The sequence below is a fragment of the Bipolaris victoriae genome (genome assembly GCF_000527765.1).
Source record: "Bipolaris victoriae FI3 unplaced genomic scaffold scaffold_30, whole genome shotgun sequence".
Taxonomy (NCBI): Eukaryota; Fungi; Ascomycota; class Dothideomycetes; order Pleosporales; family Pleosporaceae; genus Bipolaris; species Bipolaris victoriae.
The window spans coordinates 51,433-71,118 of NW_014575362.1; the positions used below are offsets into that span (position 1 = coordinate 51,433).

A 19,686-nucleotide genomic window follows, 5' to 3' on the forward strand; every position below is an offset into this window, starting at 1 on the left:
GGAGGCACACAGCGCCGTCTGACAGGTATCGCGTAAGGCCAGCTACGCACTACAGCTACGCACTACCGCTCTACCGGCCCATGGGCGGGGGCCGCAAATCCAGGCCGGACAAAGACCAGATCTCGACTGGAATGCCGCAGTCTGAGAAAGGCGTGGGTGTGATATTTTGGGGGCTAGATGTGCCTTAGGCGCCACAAAGACGCACAGTCTTACAGTAGCACGCAGCACGCAGCAAGCAGCCGCCCGCCGAGCGCCAGAGCTGAAGAGATGCCCAAGATTGGCGGCGGAACAATAATTGCTAGTAGTCTTGCGGTAATCCCCCGCCAGCCCTAGCCTCTCAGCCGGGAAGCGGCTGAACGCTACATACCTCGTTTCTCTCCATTGCTGATTCTACATCTTTAACCTGAAACCATCCCTTTGTTTCCTTCTAGTGTATGGCTGTGAAACAGTACTTGTCACCCCCTACTATCGCCTGTTAAGCCACACATATCCAGCCCTTGGTTCTAGCAGGGACTTTGTCTATCTACCAAAACATACGAACTCGACGCAAGCCACCTGCTAATGCGCGCTGCCGCTTTTGCGGCTGTAAGACCAGGCTGAAAAGCTCGCAAAAGGAGAATCAGCAAAGAAACGAGGCGTAGGGATATATACGCTTGCATAGGATGGCTGACCGTCGACCACTTATTCAAGAGACGCCAGATCTCTCTGAGAGTTCTGATAACACCCCCGCACTACCGTCTCTAGGCTTCTCCAGTAACCCTCCTGGCCTCGGATTCACTGGTATTTCGCCTACACGGCCAGGCTACGCTCGCTACCAGAGCGACTCGACGGCTGTGAGTCGCAACACGCCGAGTATCGTGCAAGAAGAGGATGAAGAAGACGAAGGCGACATCGCGCAAAGTTTCCAGCAAGGGGGGAAAGACACCGGGCTAGGAATTGCTACCACTGCAACCAGCGCTGTACCTCAGGCTGCCAGGCGCGTCAGTATCCAGCCTTTCCCCCGTCGAGCCGCTGGCCCTGGACCCAAAAGCCCGCCAGCAAAGAGCCCAGGTCCGCTATCTCCCCTCAGCGCTACAGACCCTTATTTTGGACATTTCCCAAGGAGCTCAGCAGAATCGACGCCAGATCTCCGCCGAGAAAGGTTCAGTCCTGAGGTCGGGAGAGCGAGTCCCGTAGGCTCGTACGAGGAATTCCGGCATGGAATCTTGAAGAACGTGAAGCAGAATAGTAGCACGAGCGTGAACGACTACGAGAACTACATTCAGTCGTCAGATGCGCAAAGATTGAGAGGCGGTGGTGCGCCCTCGATTAAGTCGGCGTACGAGAATGATTTCCGCCCTGTGCACGAGTGTCCGACGACAAAGGACTTTTATCATCCAAAGTTCACGTGGCTGAACTTGTCGATCTTCATGATCTGTCTCTTTTCTTGCGTCTTTTCTGGTATCTTTTTGGCGCTTGCAATCCGCGCTCCGCACTATGGACGGCGCATAACGAGTCACGGACCCATCACTCCGTCTGATGCCATTTTGATCACGACCGTCATGGCAAAGTTGATCGAGCTGTCGTTTGTCACGGCTTTTGTCACGTTTCTCGGGCAGGTGCTCAGTCGACGAGCATTCATGAAAGACCACGGCCGTGGCGTCACACTCTCGGAGCTCAGTATGTGGCGATGGGTAGTCCAGCCAGGCACACTGATCACATCGTGGGAGTCTGCCAAATACGCTGGCCTATCCTTTCTGGGGATACTGAGTTTACTAAGCGCTACATTAGCTACGCTGTATTCTTCTGCTGCCGCATCATTAGTGCAACCAATGTTGCGAGATGGAAACTGGGATAACGGTCTCGTGTTGGCTGGCCGTGTCAAGAGCGACTTTGCTAATATCAATTACCTCAAGCAAATGTGCGAGACGCCTATTCGCACGGATAAGGAGCACCAGGGCGAAACGTGCGTGCAGCTGGAACATGCGGGCCAGGGCTACCATAACTTTCAGCGCTACCTGTCCGACTGGGATGTTGCTGCTCGAAACGGAAATGGGAGTTCAGATTTGCGGCTGAGGCCACAGGGATTCGGGCTCTTGTATGAGAATACGACAGTGACGGGCCAGTGGATCAATATCATTAATACAACAGAAGTGTCGAAGAAGTATGGTCGCGTGATTAACAACATCACAATGGCGATGCCGCATGCTGGAGTATTTGCAGCGGCACGAGATGAGCGCAACGGGATACTGCAGCCGGCAGAACTTAATTCGGAAGGGACGTATTCGCTACGGGCGGCAGTGCCGTCGCCCGTGATTAATGTTTTGTGTGTTAATTTGAACAAAACGGAGCTGGAACCACTTGTGTACAGCGAATGGCCAAACGATGATACTGTCAACATCACAACATGGGTCACTACGCCAGGCATCAGAGATAGAGCAAGTACGCAGAACAAGACGGTGGTCGATGAGCTGTTTGGATGGGACGGCAATGATACGAAAACGCTAAATTGGCCGCCAGTGTTTGGGAGGTACCCAATTCCCTTCAACACAATACTCAATCATACGAGCAATGCATGGGGCCGGCCGGCGATTTACCTGCTTGGGCAAGGCGGACCAGACGACATGGGTAGAGACGGGACGGGCATCTACTCTGTATGCAAGCTTCAAGTGTCGATTATGCCTGGGTGCAGCACACGCCACAACGTAACGGGATCGGGCGGGAGCATGGAAGTACTGTGCGAAGACCCAAAGGACAAGATGGCGTTTCGAGAAACAGGAGAAACACCGAGTAAGAACACGTTTGGCGTGGCTAATTGGCGCGATGTCGGGACGGACTGGGCGAATAGCCTTTCGCTAGGCACAGGACTCATGGATGCAAATGCGAGCACGTCGAGGCTGCTGACGCAGTTCATTCTCAAGCCGGATAATGCTGATGCAGACAATCTTAAAGTCGAACTAAGTCGTGCGCTGCCGAGTATGGCGGAGGCGCTAGCGGTGCTGTCGAGTTGTACGCTACTGTTGAGCATGGTGGATACGCCGTTTGTGACTACATGGGTACGTGAGTTTTGATATGTAATGAGACACAAGATATCTGACGATCGTCACAGGATTACACACATCCCGCGCTGGATGAATACCAGACGCAATACTTTAATGCGTCGCTCAAGGCTCAACAGTACGCATCGGGTGGCATGCCCGGAGCCTCCAAAGCTTGGATCATTATTCTCGCGCTGGTTTTTCTGATGAATATTTTTGTTCTCATCTACTTCACCCTGCACCGCGGTCTCGTGACGGACTTTTCTGAGCCGCCCAACTTGTTTGCACTGGCAGTCAATTCGCCACCTTCACATGTGCTCGCCGGGTCGTGTGGCGGCGGGCCTCAGGGCAAGCAGTACGGGGTCAACTGGTTCGTCAACCACGAGGGCAGCCATCTGTACATGGAGCCAGGCGAGAAAGCACCTCTGATGGGCGGATGTGAAGATGGGCATGTGCACACACGAGCAGCTGGTCAGGGCATGGGCAGAGGAGTCAGCGGTTTCATGGCGTCAGTGACAGAAACGGTGAAACGCGGGCTAGGGCTCAGAATAGAACAGAGGCCAGCCAAGCTGGGGTCAGTTAGTGGCGTGGAGAGTTTCCGGCCGGCAGTTAACACGCTGAGACGGGGCAGCATTCCGTCCAACTATGAGATGGAAGACGGGCTGACGAGGACACGGCGGCAGTACCAGAAGCTGTCGAAGAGGAGGAGCGTGCTGTGAAGGGACGGGACGGGAACATGTCATATTATGTCGTGTAGAGCAATGGACTGGCATGCAGCATAGAGCCTGTTTGTTTCCCCAGATTGGCACTGGGGGCTCCCTGGCCGGGCGGGCGGGCTGGAGACGGGAGCGGTGGTGCGAGGAGCACGAGTGGAAGAGTGAATGAAGGTCGGCGGGGCCCGGAGCCGGCTCGGGAAGCTTGGCAGATCGGGGGCAGGCGGGCAGGAATAAGCGAGTGGTTCGGCGACTAGGCTGCAACGGGCAGGCCAGGTGGGCGGTAGTGTGTGCGTGAGTGTGTGTGTGTGTGTGCGTGCGTCTGTGTCTCTTGGGCCTGGGCGGCCGCCGTAGTCTGTCTGGCTGGCTGGCATGTGAACATGGAACTTCTCATGCGCGCATCCGCCCGACTTACGACCTTCACCACTGCCCTCTGCGCCCAAGCACCCCCGCCTGCCACGCCCCCCGCCTCGCTCTCGCCTGTTGAGCAAGCTGCTGGATATGCCCCGTCCCGTAGATATCCCAAAAACTTGACCCCGACGCGGCGCCGCCAGCAGTCGCCGTCAAAGCCACAACAGAAGCCACTGCCATTGCGATCCGCCCTACTTCTTCACGTCATACCGCGCCAAACACTTCCCAACAACGCCCCGATAGCCTCAATCGCAGAGCCTCGCACCACCACCGCCGCTGGACTGGCCCGCCGAATGCGCTAATCTTGTCTCCGCCCCCGGCCATTCGCCCTCGTCCCTCGACCCTCGTTCCTCGTTCCTCGTCCTCACCACTCTCCACTCTCAACCCTCCGTTCCGTCCTTCTGCCCGCCCTCCAACCTGGCGGCACTGTCGCACCAGTCGTTCGCGGGACTCGCGGGTTCTACGGCCACAGGCCTCCCTCGTCCCGCCATGAACGACAAGGACCCGCCGCCATTTGGCTGTATGCTACCCCAGCTCCCTCCATCACCGCCACTTCTAGCACTGACAAGCCCGTTCCAGACACCTTCTCCGACGACTTCTTCGACAACGCGGCCCCTCACTATGACAACAATGGCCCCTCGCTGCTCAGCGACATGGAAAACCAGCAGCTCGACAACTTCTTCTCCTCCACCAACCCTTTCGACCTGCTCGACCCCCAGCACATACCCCCCGCCCTCAACGACAAGTCCACCGCCCACGACTACAACAACTGGGAGGACTTCATCGCCCCGCCCACCGTCCACCGTGTCACCAGCACCATACCCGACCAGGCCCGTCTACAGACCACCTTCCAACAAGAACCCCACCACGCTTCCTCATCCTCGCTCCACGGCAGCTTCCTGGCAAACACCCAGGATGAGCTCCAGGCAGCTGCCACCCTCTTCAACCACGCCCAGCCCTCGTATACAAACGGCCGTCTGCACAGCTTTCCTGAGCAGCCGGCTGCGGCCACCAATTTCATGACAAACATCGCGCCCGGCCTGAATCACGCTCATCTGCCAATGAGTGTCCAACCACACGGCCTCATGAACCAGCGCATGCCCTCGCTGTTGCCAAATCACGGTGGACATGCCCTAGACCCCCAGTTCCCGCCGCAGTGGACAAACAAGGCCCCGCAGCACACCCAACCAGACTTTGGTCCGCCGTTGCAGAAGATCGACTTAAAGAGGTCTTATACTTTTGGCACAGACAATTCATTCAATAGTCCATCCGGGTACTCGGGCGCAAACGGCCGCTCGGCCGAGCACAGCACGGCAAGGCATTCCATTAATGATGTAGAAGAGACCCACCAGCATATTTTACGAGCAGTGGCAGGCATTGATACCGTACGCACTACCTCGGCTGCATATCAAGACTCATCATCAGCCGTTGCCGGTGCATCACGTGACGATGACGACGACGAGCAGTCTGACGACTCCGCATCTCAGGAAGAGCATGACGACCGACCAGCAAAAAAGCGGAAGAAGTCCATGGCGCATCCTGGAAAGGAAACCCCGAGAAAGGCTGCGCGCAATGGAAAAGCTCGCAAGACGTCGCTTGCAGATGAGAGTAAGAAGAAGCGGGCTGCAACAAGTACCCAAAAGACACATCGCGAAAATTTGACCGAAGAGCAAAAACGAAACAACCATATTCTTTCTGAACAGAAGCGCCGCGATTTAATCAAGCAAGGCTACAAGGACTTGCATGAAGTTGTGCCTGCAGTTCGCGGTGGTGGGCTGAGTAAGAGTCAGATCTTGGTCGAAGCAGCAACATTTTTGGAAAAGTTGATCGAGGACAACATTGCATATCGGAAAGTGACAGGGTGATGAGAGATGAAAGCAAAAAAAAAGTTCTACCTCGCCTGCAACCGACATGAGCATATGAGTTCAGTTGGGTGATGCCTGTTGCATTGATGACTATCGATGCCACGAGTGCTCCGCGGTGATTGACTATGAGGGAAAGGAAAACCTGGCTTTTTGGGTACCGGTTATTAGATGAAAAACATGTCTTTTTAAGGTCATGGGCACAGGAAAGGCGAAAGAAAAACAAATCTCACTGGATGCATTTTGCGCAATCCACAGAGATGAAGGATTCACTCGGTATGAATCAGGAGTTTTATGGAGACTGCGATACCCCCTTCTCCCTTTTTATTTTTATATTGCTTTGTATGTTGGAAAAGCAGATTACATCTGCATACATAGAAAACCCATTTCTACCTGTTGAATATCTTTGAAGAGCAGGAAACGAAGAAAAAAGGTTCTATAATGTTTGATTGCAATGGTTCCCTTAACATACACCACGAGATATCTTGTTCATCTTTCATTTCTGCTTTGGTCAAAACCCCAAACACCCAACTCCAGAAAGGTTAAAAAAAGAAGAAGAAGAAGAAGAAGAAACGGATCTATGCCTTACCCATTGCCGCCGCCGCAGCCGCCGTATTCATAACCCCTTCCTCAGGAATCACAATCCGCATCGCCTCATCCCTCACCCTCGCCGGCCCACTCTCATGCCCCCTCGGCACACCGGGTACCCTCTTCCCCTTCCCCATCTTGGCGCCTCCGGGTCCCAAATTCTTCTTAATCCTCGCCGAGGAATAATCGCAGCGACCATGGTCGTTGCAGTAACCCGTCTTGCACTTGTTATTGCTGCGGCACGAGGATCCCAGACAAGCGTCGGCAGAGGTACATGCGGCGCAGGAGCCCCAGTTGCAGTATTCGTCTGCGGAGCAGTGCGAGGGGGATGTGCAGGGGGCCGCGTGGTGGGAGGGTGGGAGACAGATGGGGGGTGGGGGGTTTGAGGAGGAGAGAGCGATGCGCGGGCGGAGGGAGGCGAATAGGGATGGGAGGGCGTCGGTGTGGCATGTGCCTGTTAGAGCATGTGAAAGTATGGGGCCGCGGTGTTGGGCCTCGTATTCTTGTTGTGAAGGGAGGGGTAAGGGTTCGTTTGGTATGCTTCTCTTGCGTTTCTGAGCCGGGGGTTGGATGGTTGGGCGGGCGGTGCAGGACTGGCATTTTCCGGCGGAGCAGAGGAGATGCGGTTGGCAGGGGGTTTTGGAGGTGCACATGTCGCCGATTTTGCCGGGTTGCGTCGAGTCGTTTGTGCAGATGCTGTTTTTGCAGAAGAGGTGCGGTAGACAGCCGTCTTGGGCGTCGCAGAGGTGGCCTTCGCAGCCGAAGGTGCAGTCGGATTGCTCGAGGACGAAGGGGTTCAGCGGGATTGAGGTGATGTTTGAGAGGCCGAGGCGCTGGATGGCGAATTCTTGCGTGTTTGAGTTTGTGAGCATTGAGCGCAGCTTTTGGGCGGTTTTTTCGTCTTCGGTCAGGGGCTTGATGGAGAAGGGAGGTGGGAGGTACGTGGACCAATTGAAGTTTGAGCGTGCGGTTTGAGCAGCTTTCAACACCTGTTTGAGAGCGGTCCAGCTGGTGTAGCTGGGTTGAATAGGATTGATTCGAGCGGTCTTTCCCTCTTCGATGGTTGTGAGGTGCGAGTATAGCTGTTTTTATTTTGTCAGTATATCTTCCCGATTCCTTTGCTCATTACTGGTGTAGGGCTGAAAGGGTTCTGGGAAAAGTGACGTACCCAAGGTATTCCCCTATAGTTCAATGCATTGCCCTGGTCAAACAAGGCTTCTTGCTTGTAAAACAGTCCAAAATCATCATTGTGCACGTAACTCCATTCCTCGACCAACAGCAATTTTCCATCGCCCTTCTTCTTACCCTTGGCGCGACCTGTTAGCGTATTTCCAGGCACAAACATATTCGCCCATGGCGTTCCTGCCGTGGCATCATGTTGCTTGGAGAAATATCCATGGATCCCGATAATGTCGATGGCTTTGCAGTCAAACACGCTGTCGGGGAAGTTCTGCCACTCATCTGGCTTCTGGGCGCCTGACACGCCGCCGCTGATGACGGCAATGGAAGATGCATCGAGACCGAGTGTAAATTTCAAATGAGAGGCCATGTCGCAGATCCAGGACTCGCCAGCGGGAATGGGGAATATGCCGCTAAAAGGTTGATTCTGGATGTCGACGCCCTGCACAGGGTTAGAAACCCACAAAGATTCACAGTTTGATTCAAGGAGATACTCACAAGAATGACTTCGGAGAGTGTGCCCCATGGACGTCCGTCGAAGTTTTTGGAAGGGTAGTGTTTGAAGAAGACTTCGAGACGAGTTTTGTATAGTTCTCGGTCTATCGAGCATAATTAACATTCTCTCCATGGAACGACAAAAGATTGACGACATACATTTATCTGAACTGTAGAAGTCGAGAAAGTATCCTCCGAGATCCTTGCAGTATGCGTCGCAGGGAACATCGTTAGATCCCCGAAGTGCATGCGCGTCGTGCGGGGCAATAATGACTTTCATCTGGCCTGTACGCTTCTGTTAACATATGGAAGGGCAATTTCAGATAGTGCGGTGTATTGTACCCTTGGAAAGGTGGTGAATAGCCGCCAACGTGTCGTCGAATTGGTCAAGCAAGGACCTGTCAAAAGAGCCCAGTTCTGGCTCAGGCTATGTAGATTTGTCAACCAAGTGCCCTCTTTCTTGTCCCTGAGCACTTTTCTTACATCTGGATGGAGATCATCTGGGCGTACTATGAAATAATTAGCATATGATAAAAAATTTGAAAACAATCACATACTGAATAGCCGTATGACTCTTGCGCCGCTCTTGATGATTTCCTTAATAGTATTGTCTCTGTGCTCCGGTGCAAAGAATTGCAGCTGAGGATAATTTACACCACCAAAAGAATGATGATCAGCCGTGATTCTCAAGCTGGCGGAGACTGGCTCCGTCCATGTCGCTAGTGACACCAGTGTCACGAGAAGAGTTGAAAAGATCATTCTTGCTCGGGAAACAGAAACAGATCCGTGACCAAATTTTCGAACGCTGCCTACTTCACACCATATAAGTCTTTTAGCAGCATGTGGACACGTATAGGCGATGCCGTACATGGACCTGTCTTCAGTAGCCGCTAGGTATAATGTTTACGATATTGAGGTTGCTCATATAAGTAGATTAATTGCGCTGCTTCGCGCAGCCAATCACGCGTCACACAAGGCTAAAGTTGGCAGGGATGTAAACTTTGACGACGGGAGAATGACATTGACTAGGTAAGGAAGACCATGTGAAAGAATTCAACATCGATCCGACTGACATTGCGGCTGCAATAGCCGGCGAGTCGCCTAAAAGAGACAAATAGCAGTGAGAATGGAAAGGTCGTGTGACCCAGAGCGATCAAAACATGCAATGCCGATTGAGAGCCACTTATGAATAGCCTTGTATAATGTGGAGCTGTTAGTTTGTTCCTGCTTTTGCCCAAATAGTCTTGAGAGGCGGGGTCCGCTTCGGGGTATGATACTTAGGCTCGGCGAACCGGCGCTGTACTCCGCATTCAAAATGATACGAGGCCCGGGAACAAGTAAGATTCCCGTTTCAGGTACGACGCTTCTGTGTCTGTGACCATATGTAGGTATCTATGCAAGACTTGTAGTCCCGCCGCAGCCGGCTCTTGTGGAGACATGTCTATCTGAGCTTATGTCTAGCGGTCATGCGTGGAGAAAAGACGCAGAATGGCTGCATCGCACCTGCAAAACCTGTCTCGGTGAATTGTTCACAAGAAACCAGACCAACGGTCTCTGTTCATGATAAGTTGCCTCGGGAATGGCTACCTCGGGCGGGCTTCATCCTACTGGCTTCCCACATACAGTCTCGAGTTGTCGAAGAGCTACAGTGACTTCCTCTCCGAGACTATCACCACTGGTTGATGCAGGGAAGCGACCGTGTCGTAGGTCGCTGAGTGCGCCGACCACATCTTGCACCTCGCGCAAGACGTCTCTATTCTGTTGCTCTATCTCCGCAATCTGGGCCTCGAGACTTTGGCAAGCCTCTTCAATGTCGGAGTGGACCGTCTGTAGCGTGTGTGGTTTCTTGCGACCCTCGCCGGATAGCTGTGTATCGTGTAAGCAAGCTGGTGATGGTGTCGCAAGGCCGATGCACACAAACCTCTTGTTCCATCTGAAGTGCGATGGGGTCTAGTCCTGCAACAGTTGCATCGTCGACTTGACGCCTCTCGCGCGCATACTCGCGCCTCAGCTGTTTTGATCGCTTTACCTCATCGGCAATGTCCCGACGGACAAGCTCTATGTCCTTATCGCGCAATCGTTGGAGCTCTCGGTAGATGTCCTGGACAGCCGGGTTGGCACGATGGGCACGGGGGAATATGTCGGTGAACTCGCGCAGTGTGATGAAGTCGCGCAGAGGAGCCGGAGTTAGTAGAAAGTCACCCAGAATCTTGGCTTCTTGAGAGGGCATGGTCGGTATAGAGACTGTGCAGTGACAGGGCAGTGTCGTTGGTGGGCTGCTGGGAGAGGAGTCCTCCTGACAACGCGACGCGTGCTGGTCCGTGCGAGAAAAGACTCCCGTGAATCGCCTGCGACGACATCGTAGCAAACGTCAACTGATTTTGTGTGGCCGGATTCGTCGGTTGGTTCTTCATTTTGGTCAAAATCGGGATTCACGCTGTCGCAGTAGTCATCTTCGTAAGGCTAGTGGTACTCACAGGGGCACGCGATACGTGGTCGGTGAATCTCGCGCACCTTTTACGCCTTCCCTTCTGACTGCCAAACACTTCAACATCAAAATCGCCAGATATCATCGCAACCATGGCGCCAGCGGCTGCACCAGAGGCGACGTTCAGGAAAGACGAGAAAGTGTTTTGTTTCCATCACGAGCTGCTGTACGAGGCCAAGGTCCTTGAAGTCCGACCCGTCGAAGGCGACGAGAAGAAGAATGGCTTCGAGTACAGAGTGCACTATAAGGGCTGGAAGAACACGTACGTATATCTCAACTTACTCATTTCACGTCTACTCGCCGTTCCTGTATCTCCGATTGTTAGGTCATGTTTGCCTTGTCCCCCCATGCACTTCAGGCCCCTTTCGCAACCAGGATACCACTGCTTCCGAGACGGGCCTATATCATCTCAAAAACATGTAATCTGCTTATACACACTCTGTTGTCATCTTTGAGCGGATCTTTTAACACTCTGCAGCTGGGACGACTGGGTTCCCGAAGACCGCCTGCGCAAGCTAACCTCCGAGAACCGGGAGTTGGCTAACAACTTGAGACACGAGATGCTGGCCGCTCAACGCGCCGCAAGAGCTCAGCCCGCGCCCGCTAAGAAGAAGGCGCAGGGCTCAGTGCGTGGCAGTGAAGAACGACAAAGCTCTGTCACTGCTGCACCTCGTGGTCAAAAAAGGGTTCGCGACAACGACCTCGAAAAGGTATGAAGGCTCGGCGAAGCCAAGCGGCTTCTTTGCCTCGAGACGACCGGCTAACTGAACCCCAGGAAGAGACATTCCAGAACAAGCTGGCTGTCAGGATTTACATGCCCGACAGGCTGAAAAGTCTCTTGGTTGATGACTGGGAAAACATCACCAAAAACCTGCAACTGGTGCAGCTGCCTTCAGCGCATCCAGCGGGTGTGATCCTTGATGAGTATCAGAAATATGCCATTCAAACTGGAGCTCGCAGCAGCACCGAGCGCGACATTCTTGAAGAGGTGATTGCAGGTCTGAAAGAGTACTTCAACAAGAGTGTTGGGCGTCTCCTGTTGTACCGCTTTGAGCGTGAGCAGTTTTACGACATCTGGACGCGCATTCAACAGCCAACTGATGAGCTTGCCGGAAAGACGCTCGCCGAGATTTACGGTGGCGAGCACCTTTTGCGCCTTCTGGGTAAGTCGTCTCGAGACCATGAATGATGTGATTATTAACCATGTGTCTTAGTTACAATGCCAGAGCTTATTGCTCAAACCAACATGGATCACCAGGCAGTTACTCGCTTGCGCGAAGAACTCAGCCAGATGACAACGTGGCTGTCCAAGGATGCCCAGATCAATACGTTCTTTGTGCCCACTTATGAGAGCCCAGGACAAGCCTACATTGACAAGGTCAAGTCGAGTACGTAGGAGGATGCCTGATTCGACCGCAAGAGACCAAGGGCCTCTAATCTGTTTTCCTGTTGAGTCACTCTGACGCAAATGTACTATGATCTGCTGCATGGACGTGGATACTGTTTGGTTGGCGCACTGGCGTTGTAGTTGGAAAGGTCTGGGGCGAGATTATTCGGGTGATACCGATATCTTCTCTTTACACGGATTCTAGCATATTAATATACGTTTCAACGAAGATTTTGCTTTTCGGTGTGTCTCATTACGTCTTAAGATTTCTTGATTACATCCTCCAAGATCCCCACAGCCCAGCTCAGGCATTTGGCCATGTTCTCCTCAGCTTCCTTGGGCATGCCATGAATGTCAGTCTCTGTGCAGACTTTTCTGTCTAGCTGGCCGTTAACATCGCCGTTTTCAAACAAGAAACTGTGGTCATGAACATAGTTGGGCCACACAATCTTGTCGACATAGCCTGGAGGGTCTTGCCAGAAGCCTTCGAGCGTCACGTATCCACTCCTGGCCTCGCGCCTTCGCTTTGCAGTCTCGTAGCTGGTGCGGAGAAAAAGACGGACGTCAAACGTGGAGCGTATGTCTTTCATGTCTTGGGAAAAGAGTAGGAAGCCATCCACAATGCATATCCGCTTTTCGCACCACTCTGGCTTGCCCTCAAGTAAACCGACAACTCGCTCGCGCAATGCCTGGATCTCAGATTCAGGCACGCCATGCTCACCAACGCTGTTCTGATCTTCTTGGCTGACTAGCCAGTCTGGACTCTTGCCCTGGTCTTTGATGTGGTTCAGGGCTTGCTTGAGCGCAGGTAGATTGAGTGACTCGATGCAGTCCCAATCTTGGATTCCATTCTTGACGGGGATTTCAGCATCCGTCAGGTAAAAGTCGTCGAGATGCAGGATGAAGAGTTTAGAGGGAGGGAATACATCGCGCAGTAGGCGGGACAGCGTTGTCTTGCCGGAAGATGAGGGGCCCGATATGCCGACAAGGAGGGGCGAGGACATGGTGATGGTGGTGGTGGGGGTTTGTCTATATCCACGACAGTTCCTGATGGCAATGCGTTTGTTAGAGCAAATGAGGCACCGGTACAGGTACTCTGCGTATACTAGCGCCCTATATGCGAGGCGCTTCTATTCGTATCTGGGGTAGAGCAGCCTTGACATGCAATCTGATCTCACACGTGCGAAATGGTGGGGCCATCGATCATCGACGGCCCGCTAATTAGGTCCCCGTGTCCCAAGCCTGTACGACGCGACACCAGCACTTATACATACGTACGCACATATATGCTACAATTGTGCCTGCTCGGCAGAAACAATTCACGCCAGCAGCCATGGAGCCATCGCCGCTGACCCAAGTCTCGCGGCCCCAGATCTTCCAGCCCAAGATCATTCACCTCTACGAAACCCTATTCAAGGTGCGCTGGTGTCGAATGCGCCTCAACACCACGCCGCTGACCCACAACAGCAAACAGATGATGAGCCTATGGAACCCTCGGAGGGATTCTGGCGGGAGTTCTTCCTACACAAGCCAGAACCAGCGGGCCTCAAGCGTGTCCTGGCTTCGATGGCGCCCGACGAGATGCTGCACCAGCAAGCCCATTCGCAGCAACTCTTTAGCCAGGCCATGTTACGCATAAAGCAGGCCAAAGCCCCGGCCGACGACATCGCCCTCGAGGTACGCCTACGACATGCGCATTCACAGGCCGCACGCGCTTACCGCTTAGACCTTGACAGTCTTCCTCGACGCCGCCCTTGCTAAGAAGTACACCAACCCAAGCTCCGACATCATCTCTGTCCTCGCTGGTCTCAACGATGCCGATGCCGTCATGACCGATTTTGTCGCTACACTGGACACTGCCATACGCAATGGACGAGACAGTAGGTTGTCTCACTGTTAGCTGCAACAGGAAGCTGACCACGAGTAGTATCGCTGCGCCAAAAGGCGATTCGATGCGCTCTCGCCATGACTGCTGCGGGCTTCCAGACAGCACTCCCCTCCTACTTCACTCATCGAGACCTCTTCCCTGCACTCGTCAAGTATACACACGACTGTGACAACAGCACCGACATTCTGCCTGCCCTATACCTTCTCGGTCTACTCGCAAACTACAACAAGTTCGAGTTCCAGAATCCATACAGACTGCGACTGGAGGATTTCGTGAACGATGCCATTATTCAAGACATGATAGCATGTCTAGGCGCTACTTGCACAAAACTGCGTGACGCCTACGTGGCCGTTCAGGATGACATGCCCGAGGGCTGGACGCTTGGTTCGACGTTGAGCTACATTGGCTTGGGCGCGCTCGCCCCAAACTCTCGACCTGCATCACCTGTGCCCCCACCCCCGGACGAGGTAAAATCCCTCTTTGCTGGAATGTAAGCATAATGACTGTAATATACCCAACAACTGCTGATAATCATCTAGGCCAGGGCCAGAGGCCGGCGTGCTCCTCTCTACCTTTGACTTTGCCAACGCCAACAAGGTCTTCTGTTATAACCTAGTTACCTTTGGGTTGGGCAACAAGAACCAATCGTCGCCTTTTAGCGAGTTTCTCTCCGTGACTTCGTACATGTTCCAGCATGCACACCGGTCTACCAGAGCCGCTCTGTACACGTATCTAAATCTGTTCGTCCTGCAAATACTTGTCGAGGACCCGGCGCTCTGCAAGCGCTTGTGCAGTGATGAGACGAAGCTCTCGGTGCGTTTGTGTCGCCAACGACAGCCGTTTCTTCCAATCGTGAGAGGTGAGCGGGTTCCCGCAGCCATCATCCTGGACATGATGTCCGATGGCATCAGTCACAACCTGCGGAGACGGTTGGATGTAGACTTTTACATGTAAGTCCTTTGCTGCTGCCACACTTTCTTGGCTAACATATGAAGACTGTGCCTCGGTGTTTTGTTGCGGCTGCTCTCGTACCTCAGTCGCACAAAAGCCCGCATCACGTATCATTGGTCAGAGCTTTGGAGAACACTACTATCGTTTGTCCGGTTCCTCACCACGTACGAGAGCGACATCAAATCAAACTACAAGTCGAATGGCATGATCAATCTCTTGGTCAATCTGTTGGCTTTTGCCCTCTCCAGTGGAGAAAACTTCCTTCCCGACTCTGCGGCATACGACGATCTCTTCTACAAACTAGTTGAGAGTGGCGACGTTCTCATCAAATTTAGAGATGCCTTTGGCCTATCTGGTCAATCTGACTCGATGCAGACACTTGTGAATGTCTCATCTCACTATCATTCACTGCTTGAAGAGAAGGGCAAATCACGCAGCAAACACCTAAGCCCACAAGAAGTGCAGGCCGTAATCAAGCAGGGATATGAGACTCTGTCTATTGATGCTAGCGAAGGCTTGGATCGATGGGAAGCTTTCCGTGAAGCGGACTACAAGTCGCTTCTGAAAAAGATTGCAAGGGCCGCCGTGGAAGATGCCAAGACGCTGAACAGCGATAGCTGAGGCCAGTATTCAATGATATCCATTACAACATGATTCGAACCAACGGGGTCTACATGATACCATCTGTATTACTTATCAGTAGCACAAATGCAAAACACCAGTAGCGAACATTCATCGAAGAGCGTGTGATTGCATTCTTTGGTATCAGGGTCCTCCTGTTGAGCGGAATTACTTGCATGACTGCGTTCTAGCTGCGTCTGTTAGCTGTGTTATTTGGTACACCCAAAGACAAGACCTCGAGTACATGTCAGCACTACAGCCTCGAACCTGGTTGTCGGTATCAATCAGGGATCGCCGGACTTATACATTGCCCTCGATTTCTCGTAGCCAGTGTGAATTGTTGTATTATCTCATTTCAAGTCCAAGTTTGTGAATCTTGTTAATGTCCTGAGACGCCTTTCTTCTTCACTCAAGTCATAGACTCGCTGTCCGCAAGCAATGACTTCTGTGCCGCCTCCCATGACTGATACTACGGCATGGCCAAGAGAAAAGGTATGTGAGTTTCTCTGTATGTGGAAGTTGTGTTGACAATACTACTAGAATGTACTTGCCGCCGGTTATCCACAGGTTGCACCGCCGGCACACCTAAAAGTAGCAGGTGATGCCACAGTTGACTCTGCAGACATGAGCACTCCTCCTTGGGATGGCAATTATGTCACGCATCCAGCGATGGCCAATCCGCCTGTTCATTACGCCGGGAAGTTGGTGACACCCGCAGGCTATCACCTCGGGCCCCACGGTGAAGGCTGGAATTCTCCTCGTTCGTCTTTGTCAAGGTATCGGCACGAGTACTCGACGCTCTCTCCGGCTAGGCGCGAGAACCCAAAGATGATGGGATTTGTGACGAGTCTTGCTGTGCCGGCTCCAAAGACGAGGCCGGATTACGATGTTGTGGCTGAGTATCAAGGACTCAAGCTGGGTCGTATTAGTGACGCCGTTCCTTACTGTACGTATCCTTTTTTGGCTGAATTGTTTGGAAGAATGTTGCTGCTAACAGATCTTCTTCGTCTAATCCAGTACTCGGGCCTCGCAGCATAATGGACAGAATTCAAGTCGTACTCGAGCACTCGCAGGAACACCCGCAGGAGCACCGAAAGCCATCTTCCTCCCACTACACAACCTCATCCCAAGACACTCCGCAGCCAGTCTACACTCCACGAGACAAAGCACTCATGGCAATCCTAACCTCGCTCAACACTTCCGAAAGCCTACGTCTGGAAAAAGGAGACTGGTACCCTCAAGGCCTCGCCGCCCGCCACGACGCCCTCGTCCTATACGAAAACACCAGCAGCAACGGCATCCGCCTCGCATACGTCTCGCTCACCGACTTCATTCAACAAGCGCAAACATGGCTCCTCGCCCCCAACCCCACCAACAAATCCGGTGACGCACCCCACGCCAAAAACCCCTGGGCCCCCATCGCCGCCCAGCTCCGCTCCAAAGGCGTCGACGTCTCCAAATTAGACCTACAAACCTACCTCGACCTCACCCAGCACTTCTCCGCCTCGGATCTCCCCGCTAAACTCGACGAGATAGCCCAATGGGCCCACGACGGCACTCTCGAAGCGCGCTACGAGAAATTCATCACGGAAAAAGAAGCTACTGCCGCCGCTCAAGCTAGAAACAGGGGCTTTCGACCTCTGCTACGGACTTCTGGTGCCAACGATGCCACGAACAAGGTCTTTGGTGGCCACGAAGCTCTATACTCCAAGCGCTTCACGCACGAGCATCCCATGGGTAAAGCGGCGTCAGTCAAGGCGAAGCGGCAGCGGCGCAGTGGGCGGTCGAGGGAGGAGGTAGAGAAGACTGTTTTGGCTAATGCGGAGCGGATTCGGAAGATGGAGAAGGGCAAGGTGAGTGCGGGTGATGCGGGGGTGTTGGCTGTGGATGAGACGGAGAAGAAGAGGAGAAGGAAGAGGCATCGGGCGTTTTTTGTGACGTTTATGGTTATGGTGTTTGGAGGGGCGGTCGGGGCGATGTTGTGGGCTATGGGGACTAGACGGTGGGATTTTACGGCTGGGGGGCAGACGCAGTGAGTGAGTGGATTGCGCGGTTCTTACTCTTTCGTTGTGGATGAGATGAGATGAGGAGGAATAGTGGTTCTTGGTTTGGATGATACCTTTGATTTCTCATGATTGTGAAAAGGTAGTTTTGGATCAACAATCGGTTTTTCCCGCCTAAAAACAGCTCCTATAACTCACGTACGTATGCCAAGTTATCAAGCGCACTTCCTTCCTCCCACTAAAAAAGGTTACTAGTACTTCAACACTAGTACCATCCAACGGAAGTACCCGCACTCCCAAAAATAAACACCTTTAATCTCACCTTTTCTTCAATCTCCACCCCTAGAAACCCCCCAAAATCCACATCTACTTGGCTCCTATTTACACACATCTTACCCAATCACACACCTCTCTCTTCCCGTGCCTAGAACCCCCCCCCTCAATCTCTTAATCTCCTAATCTAATCTCCCCCTCTCCCCTTCTTTCATTCGCCGCCCTTGCACTAGACTCCCGTCTAGTCTCCCCCACCCCACCCCTTCCACCAAACAAACCTCCCTCGTCTTCCCTCTCTCTGCCGATCTGCTCATTGAACTCGAATAGTTCCCACCTTTAATCTCCCATTCCACATCTACCCAACCATACAACCAGCTACTTTTACTTCTCTACCTGCAATTTCCCCTCTGCCCCCCCAAAATCTTAATAAAACCTTTAAAATACCCGTTTGTTTGCACTGAAATAAGGATCGACGACAGGGGGATAGAAACTAGTTTTCTTAGAAGATATATTTTGATTTTTTGTTGAGGTGATCTGGTGGCTTGAGCGCTGTTGTGGTTGCAAGAAGGGGTTAAAAAAAAGCTAGGGTGTCGGGGTGGTTGGGGCGGCCACGTGGGAAAGAAGGGGGGGGCAAGCTAGAGTGGTAAGTAGAGTTTTTTCTTTGGTGGACGGGTGGTCTGGGCTTTTTGGTGGTTTGGTCTGGTTGGTGAAAGGATAAGGAGGGATAAGGCAAGGTGGAGATGGAAGGCGTATCGATTAGATTGTAACTACGCAAAAAGTGCAAGTCTCATTTCTGATCTTCTTAGTTTGCTTCTACGTTAATTCTCTAGCTATGCTGGGCATACAAACCTTTCTCATCTGCAACACTCCGCTTTTTCAGCTTCTGAAAGGACAATTCGGAACTATGCATCCTCCCCTTTCGAATATCGAACTCAAATCTAAATGACAAAAAAAAATCAAATGAAAATCAAACTCCTTCCCCCCCCCAGCCATCCATCCATCCATCCAAACCATCCCAAATCTTCAACCACCCCTGCCTCAACCCGCACAGACACACGTTCGCATTTCCCTCGTCACGGTCCGACTTCCTCAACAGCCCATCCCCGTATCACCACCCCCCTCCCCGAAACGGGCGCTCCAACGTTTCATCTCACCACGCAACAACAACAAAAAAAAAGATTTGCAAAAAAAAAAACGTTGAAACCGTATTTCCCTTGTTTGGCTTCCCAATTCCTTCCTAGTAGGGGTCATCCGGACCCTTTCTCCCCCCCTCCCCCCCTCCTTCCAGTCCAGGGAGGCAAGAAACCGGGGGGAGGGGAGGAGGCGCGAGCAAAAAAAAACCCCGACAAGGGGGGTGAGGTGTGATGATGATGATGATGATGATGATGGTGTTTCACATGTCTTACTCTTGTTGCGTATGTTAGACAAAAATTTCGTTTCTGGGGAACGAAAATGGGGTTTGATAAGGATGGGCAGATTGCAGAGGCCGACGCGGCTAGTGGGGCTAGGGCTTATTCTGTATGTGTGTTCTTTTGCTACCCTATTCCAACTATGCTGCTATTACAGATTTGGTGCTATTTTCCCCTTTAGAGGTGGGTGCAAGTTTGGTTCGGCGGTGCAGTGGGCGGGTGGGAAAGTGGCGGGAATTGCGTAAGTTGCAGTAGTTTTTAGTGTGCATTCGGGAGGATTAGATTTGATGGTTGAGGATTGCATTTCCCGTAAGCTATAGTAGATACGCATACGTAGTGTGTCTTGCGTGTCCCACTCTTTACTCTTGATCTGAAGCATTTTGTATGGTTGGTTAAGTTTC

At 52.6% G+C, this 19,686-nt stretch overlaps 8 protein-coding genes across 8 annotated transcripts; 5 read left to right on the top strand and 3 right to left on the bottom strand.

Moving 5' to 3' along the window:
* Window positions 1-662: 662 nt before the first annotated feature.
* COCVIDRAFT_95840 (hypothetical protein) lies at window positions 663-3,736 on the top strand (the record flags this gene model as incomplete). Its single annotated transcript, XM_014702470.1, has 2 exons — window positions 663-3,035; window positions 3,089-3,736. 2 exons carry the CDS (start codon window positions 663-665, stop codon window positions 3,734-3,736), a joined length of 3,021 nt encoding a protein of 1,006 aa, XP_014557956.1.
* Window positions 3,737-4,630: 894 nt separating this feature from the next.
* On the top strand, window positions 4,631-6,006 carry COCVIDRAFT_36576 (hypothetical protein; the record flags this gene model as incomplete). The annotated part of the gene is made up of 2 exons (XM_014702471.1): window positions 4,631-4,661; window positions 4,721-6,006. 2 exons carry the CDS (start codon window positions 4,631-4,633, stop codon window positions 6,004-6,006), a joined length of 1,317 nt encoding a protein of 438 aa, XP_014557957.1.
* A 575-nt stretch (window positions 6,007-6,581) lies between these two features.
* COCVIDRAFT_95656 (glycoside hydrolase family 5 protein) lies at window positions 6,582-9,024 on the bottom strand (the record flags this gene model as incomplete). The annotated part of the gene is made up of 7 exons (XM_014702472.1): window positions 6,582-7,673; window positions 7,760-8,212; window positions 8,269-8,369; window positions 8,425-8,550; window positions 8,608-8,692; window positions 8,749-8,774; window positions 8,823-9,024. 7 exons carry the CDS (start codon window positions 9,022-9,024, stop codon window positions 6,582-6,584), a joined length of 2,085 nt encoding a protein of 694 aa, XP_014557958.1.
* An 840-nt stretch (window positions 9,025-9,864) lies between these two features.
* Window positions 9,865-10,495, bottom strand: COCVIDRAFT_95819 (hypothetical protein; the record flags this gene model as incomplete). Its single annotated transcript, XM_014702473.1, has 2 exons — window positions 9,865-10,131; window positions 10,187-10,495. The coding sequence occupies 2 exons, from the start codon at window positions 10,493-10,495 to the stop codon at window positions 9,865-9,867; spliced, it is 576 nt and encodes a 191-aa protein (XP_014557959.1).
* Window positions 10,496-10,845: 350 nt separating this feature from the next.
* On the top strand, window positions 10,846-12,149 carry COCVIDRAFT_95568 (hypothetical protein; the record flags this gene model as incomplete). The annotated part of the gene is made up of 4 exons (XM_014702474.1): window positions 10,846-11,015; window positions 11,232-11,463; window positions 11,529-11,916; window positions 11,968-12,149. The coding sequence occupies 4 exons, from the start codon at window positions 10,846-10,848 to the stop codon at window positions 12,147-12,149; spliced, it is 972 nt and encodes a 323-aa protein (XP_014557960.1).
* Window positions 12,150-12,400: 251 nt separating this feature from the next.
* COCVIDRAFT_95725 (hypothetical protein) lies at window positions 12,401-13,144 on the bottom strand (the record flags this gene model as incomplete). Its single annotated transcript, XM_014702475.1, has 1 exon — window positions 12,401-13,144. The coding sequence occupies one exon, from the start codon at window positions 13,142-13,144 to the stop codon at window positions 12,401-12,403; it is 744 nt and encodes a 247-aa protein (XP_014557961.1).
* Window positions 13,145-13,473: 329 nt separating this feature from the next.
* On the top strand, window positions 13,474-15,600 carry COCVIDRAFT_25453 (hypothetical protein; the record flags this gene model as incomplete). The annotated part of the gene is made up of 6 exons (XM_014702436.1): window positions 13,474-13,557; window positions 13,608-13,817; window positions 13,867-14,020; window positions 14,068-14,518; window positions 14,568-14,978; window positions 15,024-15,600. 6 exons carry the CDS (start codon window positions 13,474-13,476, stop codon window positions 15,598-15,600), a joined length of 1,887 nt encoding a protein of 628 aa, XP_014557922.1.
* A 438-nt stretch (window positions 15,601-16,038) lies between these two features.
* COCVIDRAFT_14833 (hypothetical protein) lies at window positions 16,039-17,636 on the top strand (the record flags this gene model as incomplete). The annotated part of the gene is made up of 3 exons (XM_014702423.1): window positions 16,039-16,092; window positions 16,141-16,546; window positions 16,618-17,636. The coding sequence occupies 3 exons, from the start codon at window positions 16,039-16,041 to the stop codon at window positions 17,634-17,636; spliced, it is 1,479 nt and encodes a 492-aa protein (XP_014557909.1).
* Window positions 17,637-19,686: the final 2,050 nt, after the last annotated feature.